We start from the raw sequence: 14,625 nt of genomic DNA, 5'->3' as shown, positions 1-14,625 counted from the left end.
TGACCCGCCTCCATTGGCGGCGTCCCGACACGGCCAACATGGTGTCCGTGGTCTTTTGGCTTGTGGGCCTGCCTAGTTAATAGTTGTCCGGCTGCATACGCAAGATTGTGTGTATTGTGCGCTGCACAGAACAGAGAAGCCTTGACCCAAGCTGAAACAAAACATAATTTCGATGCTGGCCTTTGGTGGGGCTCCGGGCCATTGTTCCGCGTGACTGAATCATGCCGAGCACGCAGCTTCCCGTTCACAGAGCCCGGTGCTCGACGGCCGGCCGGGGTCGGTGTCGGTGCTCAGCGGCGTCTGCTCCGCGCACGCCGACCGCCGCGCGGGGTCAGGCCTCCGGTCAGGGCTCAGTCGCCGTCACAGCGGAGGTCTGGGTCCGGCGATGGCCGCACCTGCTGACGCAACGCCGCCGCTGGTCAGGCCAGCCGCCTTTAGTGGCGTGGCTCAGCTGGGCACGGCCCCAGCCGGCCGTGTCGCCGCGGCGAGCCTGCCGCGACCGAGGCGAGCGGCCGTGTGTCGCCTCGGCGAGCCTCCGAGTGGCGGGTGTCGGCTGGCGCGCGAGCTGTCTCCCGGAGGGGGGGGGGGGGGACGGGCGTTTCATCTGTGAAACGGCGATGTTTATAGAAGCGTGTGTCGGCCAGTGGGCGTGGTACGTCACAGCCTAGTTTGAATGGATTTCAAGCAGGGTTGCATCCTAGTGAGGACTCGTATACTAACGCCCCGTAAAGCCGTGTTCCCGGCGCGGTGCCGGCGAGGCTGTGCCGTTCTCCGCCGCTGGTTGACACCGTCCCAAACGTCGGGAGCCGCTGCCTTAGCGCCGTGTTTTCCGACGGGAACCGATGTAAAGAAGTGATTATGGAGCTGGAAAAGGTGCTGTAGACCTCCGTGCTAAGGCATACCATTGCTGATGACGCAAAATGGTCGTAAGCTGTCGCGCTGTGAGAGACGGTTCGTGTTGCCGCCGCCGCCGACAGTGAGGCCGCGTGCGCAACACTGGTGACGGCGGCGGTGAAGGGAGCCGACGCCTTTCGCCCCGCCGCTGAGCTGTGCGATTTTACAGCCAGGTGCGGGCGGAACGCGCTCACTCACTCCTCCGGCGCGTGGGGATTTTCCGTTTTTATCGGGCCGGCGGCGGCGGGGTGAGATGAAGGCAACGAAGGACATCCTGGATGAATACGAGGAGCGTTTTTGTCGGCATTCTTGCCAGCGCAGATGGGCGGCCGTCATGGCGAAAGCGGGAACAGTCGAGCGCTCATGCCTGGTGGAAAACATCAGACACGCAGCTTCGTCCGCTTAATTACGCACGTGTTTAAAGAGATGATCACGTACCGATGGTGCTCATTATTTTGGTGTTTGGTGTGTGACGATTAGCAGATCATCGGGATTAGCGGTTCTGGTGGTGTTTACAGCGTCTCTAGATAGTTACAAAAGCAGTTCCGGGCAGGACGTACAAGACTAGTCGGTCAACCATTGTTAGATATTTGAACCAGAGTAGGATCCTAGATTCTGGCGAAGTGGTTGTGTCGCTGAAGGCGCGAAAAAGCAGTTCCGGGCATGACGTGCAAGACTAGTTGGTCAGCCATAGTTAGATATTTGAACTAGAGTAGGATCCTAGATTCTGGCGAAGTGGTTGTGTTGCTGAATGCCCGAGCATATAATAAATGTCGCTTAATATTCCCGAAGCGTGTTAACATTCACCCGTCCGTGTCAGAATGGCCCTCCATTCGCGGGTAAGTTCAAGTAGAATCTCGCCGCCTTCGTTTTTCAGTACCTGTGTGCTGTCAAAAGCGTTAACTTTTTACCACCCGCGCCACTATTTGCTGTCGCATGTAAGCACAGCCCGTATCAACGCATCCGTTGATCTTAATTGCTGTCGTAATTGAACAGATTGCGCCGTGCACAGGTGACGTTCGCGTCAGGCTACGACGGGAAGGGTCACTCCGCTGTACGTTTGACCTGCGACTGGAAATCGAACAACCACACTCCGTCTGGTGTGTTTGCCACGCCGTGTGGGCAACGTTTGTCTTTGTCGCCTCGGCTCGCGTGTCTGTGTCAGGCTCGACGTCAGCGCATGGGTGGCCGGCATCGGTTGTTGACCTGACCTGCCATGACCTGACCTGACCTGACCTGACCTGACCCACCTGGCCGCGCTCGCAGGTGAACATCCGCGTGACGACGATGGACGCCGAGCTGGAGTTCGCCATCCAGCAGAGCACCACCGGCAAGCAGCTTTTCGACCAGGTGGTGAAGACCATCGGCCTGCGCGAGATCTGGTTCTTCGGCCTGCAGTACGTCGACAGCAAGGGCTACACCACCTGGCTCAAGCTCAACAAGAAGGTGAGGCTACGCACTGCCCTCCGCCGCTCTGACCACACGGCTGGCTGTCGTTGGTGGAGCTCTGGTATCTGATTGGAGCTCTTCTCCGACAGTGGTTATCTCGACCTTGTACTCTCGCCCCGAATCATCGAGAAGTCGCCAAAACATGAAGAATACGCTTTTGCCGATAAGTGAAGCTGGTGTGTGTGTGCTTTGCCGCCATTGTTTGAAGCGCCCTGGCGTCGGCCCGTCGGGTCTCCCGAAGCGGTCGGACGTGGACAGTCGGCCACCTCCCGTGCGGCCCGGTCACGGACCGAACACGGCTGCAGAGCGGGCCGGCCGCCTGCAGCCGGCGCCCGCGGACCTGTGCTCCGGCAGTGGCCGGTGGCGAGAGCGGGCCCAGGGCGGCGGCGGCGCGTGCGAGCACGGCCGGTGCGCCAGCACTGCCTCCCGTACGTCGCTATCGGCGCTGGCGGTCATCTCCGCCCGCGCCCGGATACGGTATCTTATCCACGCGCCCGTCTGTTGAAGTGGCGTTCGCTCACCAGCGCCTTGGCCTGGCCCGGCCCAGCTCTCTTCTTCGTGTGTCGCGGGGCGTGTCTACAGGGCCTGGGACATGTCTATCACCAGTCTTCTGGACGCTAGCCGTTCCCATCTCATTTGGGGGAGGGAAGGGGGGCGTCATCTGCTTAGCTATTTTTCAGCCGCTGGTCGTGGCGCGCCGCCGGCCCGCGCGCTGCTCGCGGCACACCCGCCTCAGCCCTGCTCTCGCCGTCGTCGCGGCATCACGCGTCAAGTGTGACTGGCAGGGTGGCGTATTTGTCGGCGGTGCGGTCGGGGCGTAGCTGCCGTACCGTCGTGTGTGGGGCGCGCCCGGCCGGCAGGCGGGTCGGCGCCGGCCGGCTGCTCGCCCGGCGTCGGTCCACCCGCCCCCGCCCCCGCCCCCCTCCCCCGCCCGGATCTCCTGGCCGGCCGGGCTCTGACGCGACCGTTTCCGGCGGCGGCCGGCCCGTTTACGCCCGGCTGTTTGGGCTCGGTTGGCGCGTTTGGGCGGCCGTTCGGCACGGAGCTGCGCCGTGAAAGCGCGGAGGCGGCGACCGTCGGACCCGGCCGGCTCCTCGACAGGGCGGGGCCGGTGCGGACGCTTGGGAACCCGCCGCTCCTGACCCATGTCGCGCGAGGGCGATGGACGTTGGTCCAGATGCGGACGACTTTGGCCCAGGCGTGCCTGAGCACTGAGCGTGCAGTCACGAGACTTCGTGTCGGCCAACAGCGGCCTGGTTGGTTGGCGATGCGATTCACGGGTGAATGCCAGCGCTGTTCTCGGCGTCGCGACCTGAACGCTGGCCGTGCCGCGAGGAGAGGCCGCTATGAGCGTCCGCCGGCGCCGGGAAGGAGGGCGTGCTGCCGCAGCTCGCCGCAGCCTCAGACGGCCCGGCAGTCCCCCTGTCCCCGGGCTGTCGCCAGCGCGTGGCCATGCATCACGCCCGGACCCGTGATTGATCGGAGCGCCGGCATGACTGTCGGCGGCGCCGTGTTGCGCGGGCACGTACCGAGCGCGGCCGGCAATGGCTCACCGCTGCGGCCCGTGCCTCCGGGCGGAGGGCCGGGCCGGGCCTCGGGCTGCCGGCCGGCGGTCGCCGCGCCTGTGGCCAGCCGAGCGGAGCGGTCGCGCCGCGGCCCGGCGCACCCTCTCCGCCGGCTGGTTCGCGTGGGAACGGCCGCCGCTCGGCCGGGCCGGCCGGCGGCCACGCCCACCTCCATGGCGGGGCGGACCCCGGACCGCCTGGGGCCCGCCTGACCGGTCTGAGGCCCGCCTGACCGGCCTGAGGCCCGCCTGACCGGCCTGAGGCCCGCCTGATCGGCCTGGGGCCCGCCTGAGCGGCTTGGGGCGTCATTCGACTGATTCGGGCCTCCGTTTGGACGACCTAGGGCTCGGCTGACGGACCCAGGCCGCGAGTGACCAGCCTGGTCCGGCGGTTGCACTCTCCGCTCTGGGCCGTTTGGACCGACCGTCCCAGCTCCCGCCCGTATCGCAGTCACATAAACACGTGACGTGGTTACATGCTGACGCCTCGCGGCCGACCGCAGATGACGCTTGTACAGCCAGTTTTACTTCCCCACCCAACGGGGCCCGGTCCCACCGTCCTAATTCCTGGCCGATGGTGGTCATCGCGCTAAGAACGCCCCCGCTTGCCCCCTTATCCTTTTGTCCACGCGCGTAGAACGGACGAGACGCGTTCTCAGACACCGGTTCCGTGTCGTCTGTGCGTCTGGCGGGGCGGCTCGTTTTCACGGCCGGGCGAGCCGACCGATTACGCCGTCCACCGGACGGCTCCAGCGCCGGTGGCGCGACCACGCGTTTTTGTCGATCTGCGGTGGCGGCCTGGGAGTCGGGTGTGGGGGCGGGTGCGGGAGCGGCTGGGTTGCCTGGTGTGAGGGCGGCTGGGGAGTCGCTGGGGAGCCAGCAGCAGTGTTCTTGAGTCGGCGCGGGGAGACACGGGAGGGCGACACGGGAGCCCGTGTGATGACCTTTTCGGAGTCTTTGGAGACGACCTAGGGGTAGCGGCGGTAGCTGCTCGAGTCTGAGCGATTCCTAAGGCGCTGTGGCGATGTTTCGGGAATGTCTGCAGCGTGGCGCCGGGGTCACTCCAGTGAGGACTCCGGAGCTGCTGCCGTGTCGTCTGCAAACCCGCTCCTGCCGCGTATCGCTCGTGTCGTGTCAGTGGCGGAGACTGTCGCCCGCCGCGGGCGGATGCCCCCTGCCCGCCGCACTGCTGTGCGGCACGGACGCGGAGCCGGCGCCGGTCTGTTGCCAGCGCCGCTCTCCGCGTGTCGCCCGGGCCTGCGGTCTGGTCCGGCCGGCGCCGGTCTGGCTCTGCGCCCGTCGCCCGGACCGGCGGCGGACTGGCTCCGGCGCCGCCGAGCGCTGTGGTCCGGCCGCACGGCCGCCGACCCGGCCGCGGCCAAACTGGTGCACACGCCACCGTGCACGATGCAAAACAGGTGGGCCAGTGCAGCGGCGCTGCGTCCGGCCGGTGTCTGGCGGCGGCGCGGCGCCGGCGCCGGGCGGCGGGACGCGCCGGGCGCGGGTCCGGGCGGCACGGGCGGAATTCCTGCTGGCCGCCGGGGACTGGTCCGTCCCGGTTTGACGAGCCGGCGCTGCCCATGCAAGGTTGTCGGCGGCCTAGGCGGCCGGCGCTCGGGGGTGCGGAGGTCGCCGTTTTCACTTCGGCCGCGCTGATACGGCGCCAGATGTTCGCCTCGCGCAGGTGTCGCTTGTGTTCGTTGCAATTGCACCGGCTGTGTTTGCATCCGCGCCGCCGCCGCGGCGCCCTCAAGAGATACCGCCACCTGCCGACAGCTCGGCACTGTCCCGCGCTCGGTGACTCAGTGGTGGAAGCCTCGGGAGCCGTCGCCGAGCGGCGCGGTGACCTCACCGTGTGGCGTCACTGTTCCGTTGATGCGAGCGCACGGTGACGTCACGGTCGGACCGGGTGTGCCGCTGGCTCGGTGAGCTCTCCGTGACTCCCTGAGTCACGGCAGGCTCGGGAGCGCCCGCAGCGCATGAGTCAGAGGTCCGTGCCGGCGCGCTGGGTGTAGTCACCGAGTCACGCCACACCAGAGAGCGCCAACACCCGTAGCCTGAGTGACGCCAGGGTCGGGTGCGCCGGTGACGAGGACGTCTCGGTCACGGCCGGGCCCGGCGCCGCGCCTCAATGACCGGAACTGCGGCTGTCCGCCGGCCGCCGGCGGGCACGGTTCGGCGTACCTGTGAGTCGCCGGCGCTCTGCGGGCTGGTGAGTGGCGCTGTCTTTGCGGTTTTTGCGTGGACGACGCCGGGCGAGGCCCCGCGCCACACGTCCCCGGCCTGCCGTGGTCCCGCCGTCGGTGCGGGCCTCTGCCGCGCCTTCTTCGGGCCGTCCTCCAGTCAGTCGGGGAGGGGAGCGGGCCGAGGCACGGTGTGCCAGGCGCGCGCCGGCCCAAGCTCCACGTATGGCTGGAGCTGACGCCACGGTGGGGCGCGCGGCCCTGGCAGGGGGCCGTGCGGCGCAGCCGTCTCGGTGTGGGTCCTGATCGGATCAGCCGACGGGCTTGCAAGAGCGAGCTGGCTACGACGCCAATTTCGATCAAGCGTAAGCTCATTATGCCGACGCCGGAGAGTACAACTGACCACATGTGAAGTAATCGACGTGGGAAAGTGGCGACTGATGGGTTACGCTAACCCAGTTTTAATCGTCTATCACTGGAGTGCTAGTCAGTATGTGTCCGTGGCGGTAGGCGAGCAAAGTATTTAAAAATCGCGTTCTTGATATTTTTGTTGTTGCACTAGTGGAGGTTGGTTGATGAGGATGCTCCACCAGATGCATGGAGATTATCGCTTGCGTTAGCATGCCAGTCTTCTTCCTTTTGGCATTGGCATTGCATAAAACTATGCGCTTCTAGACGCGCGTGGTCCGATGTAGTAATGCCTTGCCTGCGCGCGCCTGCCACACTCACCTCGCAAGGCCGTGTCCTGGTCTGACGTCTCGCTGTCCGCCCACGCCAGGTGACGAGCCAGGACATCAAGAAGGAGACGCCGCTACAGTTCAAGTTCCGCGCCAAGTTCTACCCGGAGGACGTGGCTGAGGAAATCATCCAGGACATCACGCTGGTACGGCGGGCGGCGCCGGGCGCCGGGGCCTCCGCTCGCCGCCGCTAAGCCGCCGCCCGGCAGCGCCGCGCCCGAAGCCCCGCGGGGATTAGCGGCGGCGGCGGCGGCGGCGGCGGTTTGAGCGGCCCCGGTTTGTCGCATTCCGGCCGGCCCTGTGCCGGGCACCTGGAGCCGGCCGTGCCGCGATGTGGCGGACGCGTGTCTGGATGACGCTCGCCTGGAACGGCCTCGCTCGCAGACGAGTCATGCTAGGTGTATGCGGATAGCAGGAAACGAGCGTGCGTTGTCAGTACAAGTGAGGGTTTTCCGTCACGACGACATGCCTTGAAGGTGTGTTTTATTAGGCGCACGCATATTTACAAAGAGCGCCTTTTTCAAATCATGTCGCTGCAAAAGTCGCTGTCGGGTCGCTGTTGCTGTGCTCTTGCTACCGGTTGTGACCAGCGCTCACCGTCCCTCTCTCCCTCCGCAGAAACTCTTCTACCTGCAAGTGAAGAATGCCATCCTGTCCGATGAGGTGTACTGTCCGCCGGAGACATCGGTCCTGCTCGCGTCGTACGCCGTCCAGGCCAAATACGGCGACTACAGCGACGAACAGCACGAGAAGGGCTTCCTCTCGAACGACCGCCTCCTGCCGCAGAGGTGCGCCCTGACTGCGACGGCGGTGCGGCCGTCCGGGACCAGCTGCTGGCTTTCTGTGCTGTCGGGAGCGTGTCGGGCTCTGGGCGGAGCTGCCTGTTCGGTGTTGGTCGACGCCAACTGCGTCGATTTGAGCAGTGTGGCGGGCGCGGCAGGGCCCCTCACGAATCCCACTTTGGCTGGTTGTCGGAGACGCCCACACCGGGCACCGAGTGCCCCTTGCGCTAACGGGGCCGTGTTCCGGGACCGGCCAGCACGCCCACGCCGCCCCTTGGCCGGTTGTGGCCGGCCGCAGCGTATGACCCTGACTGCGGCAAACTGGTGGGAGGGGCTCCCTCCCGGCCGGTCCCGGTGCCGGCCGCTCCGGCCGCGGTGGCGGGCGGCCGGCACCGTTGGCGGCCGGGAGCCGTGGCCGGCCCGGGCCGGTGACGGCCGGGAGCCGTGGCCGGCCCGCTCGGGCGCCGCGCATCGCCGGGACGCGGTTCTCACGTCTCGCGGGCCCCGCACACACCGCCGAGCGCCGGTTGCGGCCGCCTGGCTGGTCCCATCCGACACGGCGCGTGGAGGTGGGCGTCTGACCATTTCACGTCACGGGCGGCTCCCCTTGGGCCCCGGTCGGCCCGCCTGGTCAGCGCGCGCGCTGGCGGGTCCGGCCGTTACTCAGCATGTCTCACCTCTCCCGACCCTCCCCTGTCATCCCGAGGTGAGTCTGGCTGGGCTGGCCCGTAGCCTCTCTTGGTGGACCTGACAGCGCTTGGCGGCGCACAGTCCCGTCAGCGCGTGGCTCGGGGTCGTGCCCGTCTACCCTGCCGCCTTGTGCTCTTCTCGGCTGCCGGCTGTGGCTGTGGCTGCTGGTGGTGGCTGTGGCTGTGGCTGCGGGTGGTGGCGGTGGTGGGCGCGCTTGGAGCGAGTCCTGAGCTTGTGTCGCCAGCTTGTGTCGGGTTTCAGCGACGACCCTCCGGACCTGCCGTCGTGGGAGCGCGAGCGGCTGCTGTCGTGCAGGTGACGCGCGCCGGGCATGACCTGAGCTGACCTAGCCTGACCTGACCTGACCTGGTCTGACCGGACCAGTACGGCCGCATGCCTGTGGCCGGGAGGGCCGCGCTGTGTGCCTCAGCCTGCCGTATGCGAGTGTAGCCCGCCGCGGAGCGCAGCGCCTGAGTGATGCTAACTCGGTAGCCCGGGAGTGGAGTTTTGCTGTTGCTTGTTTTTGGTGCGGTTGGTGTTCCGAGATGACGTGAGAATGACAGTGACTGAGGGTGCACCCGTCGTCCATAAGGATTTTCGTGGGTGACGTCGGATTGTAGTGCGTTTTGTTGCATGAGCTCGTTCAGTTGCGACTAACACGTTTGCGGACGGTGACGTGGGCGTGGATTGGATGTGCCGTCGAGGATAGATGGCGCTGCCTGCGGTCCCTCGCCCCGAAACGCCCCGCGGCTCCATGCCGTGCGCAGACACCATAGCCGTGGCCACACGAACCGTCGCCAGGGGCGAAAGTTCACAAGGTCTTCTAAACGCGCAGACCCTTCATATGACCAGGGTAGTCTGCGCGCTGTAAAGTTCAAATCGTCATCTCTTCGCACGGAAGGCCAGGCCGGCTGTCACCGGTAGATGCCTCCCAAGTTTACAGTAACCGGCCACGTCCCTTGCTGGGTTGCTCGGCCCGCGGCGCCGTCACGGCGCCGCTGTGCGCACGCCCCGGCGTGTGCCCTTCGCTGACGCCGCCACTGCCCGCCCTCCTGCCACAGGGTCATGGACCAGCACAAGCTGACGCGCGAGGAGTGGGAGGACCGCATTACCAACTGGTACAAGGAGCACCGCGGCATGCTGCGCGAGGACGCCATGATGGAGTACCTGAAGCTGGGCCAGGATCTCGAGATGTACGGCGTCAACTACTTCGACATCAAGAACAAGAAGGGCACTGACCTCTGGCTGGGCGTGGACGCGCTCGGCCTCAACATCTACGAGAAGGAGGACAAGCTGACGCCCAAGATCGGCTTCCCCTGGTCGGAAATCCGCAACATCAGCTTCAATGACCGCAAGTTCACCATTAAGCCGATCGACAAGAAGTCGCCGGACTTCATCTTCTTCGCGCCGCGGCTGCGGATCAACAAGCGCATCCTGGCGCTGTGCATGGGCAACCACGAGCTGTACATGCGCCGCCGGAAGCCGGATACCATTGAGGTGAGCGATCAGCCCTCGCCGGCGGGGGAGGCGTGCGCGCGAGGCCGGCGGGTCGTCGTCTCAGGAGAGGGCTGCGTGGTGTTGGCACTGCGCCGGCACGGCCCCGTTTACGTCACATAAAGGCGGCGCCACGTGGATCTGGCTTGAGGCCTGCATAGGGTTTGGAGGTCGTACCAGTTCGTCAAGAACATCAAACTCCTTATGAAAAAACATTTTGTCATCAAGGTTGGCAAAAAATATCCGCGGCACTGTAGTGTATCTGCATATATTAATCATGTGCTGCCTTGTAGCGCTCAGATTCACATTGATTTTTGGACCGGAGTGATGCTCAGATGGATCGGCGCTGTGTCCCGGGTGCAGTGGATGCTGGCGAACACGCCCTGCGCGGTGTTTGTCTGCAATGTCAGCGGCGCTGCAGTCGAGACTGTCTTGTCGCTTTTGGGCCTATGCTCGAAAAATCATGTGTTGCCGACCGGGGGTTCTCGGCCGCGGTGTGCTCCACCTCACCCACGATGTGTGTGCGTAGCGTGTTGTTTGACCTCAAGCTTGATAGTTCGTCTCGTCTTTCCGGACTTGTCTGCCGTTTGGGCCTCGTCAGGGTCTCAGTGTCGTTCCCCGCAGCTCCCCACGCCGTCCGTTGGTGGCGCTGCAGACGCCTCTCCTGGCGACCGTGCAGTCGCGGCCCTCCCCACGCCGCCCGCGGCCCCTGCAGCGACCGGTTCCGGCGCGGCCGCCGGATCCTGCGCGTGCGCGCCCGCTCCGCGCCCATCGCCTGACGCCGCCGCCGGCCCCGCCCGTCCGCAGGTGCAGCAGATGAAGGCGCAGGCCAAGGAGGAGAAGCTGGCCCGCCAGACGGAGCGGCAGAAGCTGCAGCGCGAGATCGCCGCCCGCGAGGAGGCCGAGCGCAAGCAGCGCCAGTATGAGGACCGGCTCAAGAACATGCAGGAGGAGATGCAGCGGCGCCAGCAGGAGCTGCAGGACGCCCAGGAGACGATCCGCCGGCTGGAGGAGCAGCTGCGCGCCCTGCAGGCCGCCAAGGAGCAGCTCGAGAGCAAACAGAACGAGCTGCAGGTGAGAGGCGGCGCTGGCGGCGCGGGCGGGTCGGAGGTCGGGCTGGTGGGACTGGTGGGACCGTGCGGCCAGCCGGCGGCGCTGTTGCCGCCGTTGGTGGGCACGCTGACGGTCAGAATCGCAGACAGTTTTGTCTTGAGGCGGAATGGTCAGCGGTGCGCGGCGTGGTGTGAGTCCTCTGGTAGCGGCGCAGCGATGCTTTGCGGCTTTTGTTGCGGTCTTAACTTCGTCTTAAGCGACAGACTGGATGAGTATGCAGTGAGCTGTCGTACGCTCTTTGGCACCGCTTCCGAGCCAGTTGGCTGCGTGCCACAAAGCCTGACGACGCACATTCGGTTTTCTCGCTGTCGAGCACCGTCCTTGTAATTGTAGAGGGTCTGTGTGCGTGTGTGTGTCCTGGAGCTGACCGCGAGCCGCGTGCTCTGGCGGTCGCGTGCCGCGGCCTCAGCACACCATCTGCTCCGTGTGGGCGGAGCCGGCGCTAACGCATGCTCTCCGTCCGGCCACAGGCCATGATGGTGCGCCTGGAGGAAGCCAAGGAGATGGAGGCGGCCGAGAAGGCCAAGCTGGAGGAGGAGATCCGCGCGAAGCAGGAGGAGGTCCAGGCCATCAGCGCCGAGGTGCAGAGCAAGGACGAGGAGACGCGCCGACTGCAGCAGGAGGTCGAGGACGCGCGCGTCAAGCAGCAGGAGGCCGCCGCCGCGCTGCTGGCCGCTTCCACGCCGCAGCACCACCACGTGCACGACCACGACGAGGACGAGAACGACGAGCTGGTGGCCAACGGCGACATCTCGCGCGAGCTGGCCGGCGAGGACGACGGCAGCTTCGAGGACCCGGTCAACGAGCGTCGCACGGCCACCGAGAAGAACGAGCGACTCCAGGAGCAGCTGCTGGTGAGAGCGGCGGCTGGGTGGGAATGGCTGTGGGGGTCGCTGGGGAGTGGAGCGGGGTGCAGGGGCAAACTTGGACGTAGCCGCCGGTGCGGTGGTTGGGGGGGGGGGGGGGGCGGGCGGGGGCTAGCGTCTCGGATGCAGCTGTGGGTTTGGGACTGCGGGGCAGTAGTGATTGAGCAGATGGGAATGTGCGACACTAAGGAGCGATGGCGAACGGCTTGGTTTGGGGATCATGAAGGGGTTTCCGGTGGTCAAACACACTTAAGGTCTCTTTGTGAGTAACGTTCCGTTTTTAGGTATCCGATGTCCGAGCTGTTTGCTGCACTTTCTTGTGAATTCCTCTGGTTGTGCCATGCTGTTGCGCTTGGTAGGGTAACTATCTGGCGTACAGCGTGTGGCACGTAAATAGGCGTCGTCTGACTGTCGTTATGGGATGTTTCCGACAGTGTAGTACCTTTTTACAGTTCGTACGTGCAGGAATGATTTTTGCGTGCGTTATACAGAGCTATCATTCAGATGGCTCATAAAGGAATAGCATGGTATTGAAGGATATTGTAACGATATGGTGCTGGGAGTAGCACTTCCACTCGTTAAGCACGTTTCCAGGGCACCCAGTTTTCCACATAGGTTTGTGTAACCTTTTTCTCCCACCCAAAACATTTCCAGTCGAGACTTCTAGATTTTCAAAAGTGATCAAACATACTCAAATGTGGCTTGAGTTGGCGGCGTTGCTGTGGTGCTCACCAGCGTCACACCCGGCACCCGGCGTGTCTCCGCGTCCGCCGCGTTTGGTTCGCACGGGGCTGGTCCGCCCACAGCGCGGCCCCTCGCCCGCGGCGGCCGGTGACCGGTTCGCGCCGGGCGCGGTGACGTCACGCGTCAGCTTCGCCGTACTGCCGCCCCGGTGGGGGGGAGGGGGAGGCGGGGCGACGGCACTGCGCAGTGGCATCGGCGGCTCGCCCCGTGCGGGCGCCGCGGCGCGGAGTCGCCCGAGCTCGTCACGGGGCGCGGTGACGTCACGCGGGCTAGGTGGCCGGCTCGGCAGCGGGAAGGAGGGGGGGGGGGGGGGGGCGACGGTGTGTCGAGCACGCCACCGCGACACGGGGCCCGCCCGACAGCGGCGGAGGGAGCGGGCTGTCGGGCACCCCACCACGGCGTTCTCCCGCGGAGAGGAGTGCCTGTGTTGAACAGATCTAATCTAAACAAGCTTTTGGCTGACCTTTGGGCTTGCGTGATATCACCGTGTCGGCGCTACGTCGCTGTCGAATTAATCCTCCGTGCACGCGGCGCTTGCCGGCGGAGGTTGAGCGCGTGAATGTTGGCGGGTGTTGTGCCGGTCAGCGGAGCGGGGGGGGGGGGACGTCACGTGTCTGGTGCGGCAGCCGGACACGACCCTCCCGGCTACGACCGTTTGACGACACTGACATTTGCACGGCTGCATAGGCCGTCCGCGGTTCGTGGGGTCACACGCCGCAGCAGACGCAACTCTTGCCGACGGCTTCATGTGAAGGATTGGGCTGTCGTTTCTCCTGGAATTCATTAGTTGGTTGTCGTGCAGTTTGTACGGCACGTGTGGCTTGCAAGGGGTGTTGATGTCTCCAATCCTTTCTGCTGTGCCCACACGTCATTGGAAATCTGGATTCTTGACTCGCTTTAAGTAAGAACTTGCGTAAAGAACGACGAGTCAAAATTTCCCGGGAGTATACTCCTAATTATACGCTGTGACGTCAGCTTCATGATAGACAAGTGAGCAAATACCCTGCAGTGACATGAATGTCCGTAATCGTAGTCCATTCACTCACCGGCGCGCGGGCTGACGCTGAACGAGTCTTCTCTGCGTGTGTCACCAGGCTCTGAAGGACCAACTGGCCGAGACCCGTGACGACAGCAAGGAGACCCAGATGGACAAGCTGCACAAGGAGAACGTGAAGGAGGGCCGCGACAAGTACAAGACGCTGCGCGAGATCCGCAAGGGCAACACCAAGCGGCGCGTCGACGCCTTCGAGAACATGTAGACACGCGGGGACGTCCGGCCGGCCGGTGGCGGCGATGCGGTGCGCTTCGCTCGCCGGCCGCGCTCGAGCGACGCCGTCGGACGCAGAGGAGGCCGCCTACTTAGCGGCCGCGCCGGTCGTCCGCGCGCCGCCCGGCCCCCCTCACGGCTCGGGTCGGCGTCAAACAGCGAGAGAGAGAGAGAGTGCGCGCACGAGAGACTGAGAGAGAGAGAGGGACGCGTGCGAGTGTGAGCGCCAACGGCAGCGCCTCCCTTCCGTCTTCTGGCCCTGTAGCGCCCGGCTTAGCGTACGTGCACGCCCTCAGAAATTGCCGCTTCGCTCTGAACAGAGACTAAGAGGCCAACACCGGCCGCCCTTTTGTTTTGAGGTTTCTTTGCAAGCGAGCACGGCTCCGGCTTCGGCGAGGATTTTTGAAGTCTGTAGCCGGCGTCTGTGTGTGATGTGGTTACATGTTACAGTGATGTATTTTCCATTGGAGTTATCTAATCGTTATATAAAAAGTGCCTCCGGCCAGAGCGCCGGGCTTTGTAACGCGGGAATAAATGCTATTTTGGAGAGGCCGTGAGTTGAGTTGGGCACGGGACTGCGAGCGGCGGCGTCCGACGCGCGTCGCCGGCGGTTGGGACCAGCCACTCACACAGCCCAGCAGCGGGCGCCACGGCGGCCCGTGCACCGGGGTGGCGCCTCGGTATCCTGCGGCGGCTGGCCAGCCGACTCCCGGTCAACAGTGCGAGGCGTGCCAGCGTTTCATCTCTGCCAGTCTCTCACCGGCGCCGAGAGTGAGCCGCTAGGACTGGAGGCAGGCCAGTGGGGCGGACAGCGCCCAGGTTCGCCTTCGGGGCTCTGCGAC

The 14,625-nt window shown here is 65.1% G+C and overlaps 1 protein-coding gene across 3 annotated transcripts in view; it reads left to right on the top strand.

Annotated features, from left to right (window-relative positions):
• LOC119099834 (moesin) overlaps positions 1-14,333 on the top strand; it is a 29,429-nt gene extending 15,096 nt beyond the window's left edge. For 2 of the 3 annotated variants that reach the window (XM_037222921.1, XM_037222922.1), the window contains 8 exons: positions 2,161-2,340; positions 6,869-6,973; positions 7,446-7,615; positions 8,561-8,614; positions 9,361-9,796; positions 10,601-10,867; positions 11,377-11,760; positions 13,611-14,333. In XM_037222921.1, the coding sequence (XP_037078816.1) occupies positions 2,161-2,340; positions 6,869-6,973; positions 7,446-7,615; positions 8,561-8,614; positions 9,361-9,796; positions 10,601-10,867; positions 11,377-11,760; positions 13,611-13,775 (1,761 nt within the window). In that variant the 3' untranslated portion in view covers positions 13,776-14,333. The remainder of the gene's footprint in view (positions 1-2,160; positions 2,341-6,868; positions 6,974-7,445; positions 7,616-8,560; positions 8,615-9,360; positions 9,797-10,600; positions 10,868-11,376; positions 11,761-13,610) is intronic. The other variant, XM_037222923.1, reaches the window with a different exon arrangement.
• Positions 14,334-14,625: the final 292 nt, after the last annotated feature.

The sequence above is a fragment of the Pollicipes pollicipes genome, unplaced genomic scaffold (assembly GCF_011947565.3).
Source record: "Pollicipes pollicipes isolate AB1234 unplaced genomic scaffold, Ppol_2.1 Scaffold_4881;HRSCAF=5763_pilon_pilon_pilon, whole genome shotgun sequence".
NCBI classification, from domain to species: domain Eukaryota; kingdom Metazoa; phylum Arthropoda; class Thecostraca; order Pollicipedomorpha; family Pollicipedidae; genus Pollicipes; species Pollicipes pollicipes.
The sequence above is the reverse complement of the archived record's forward strand: the minus strand, read 5'-3'. Positions and strand labels throughout refer to the sequence as shown.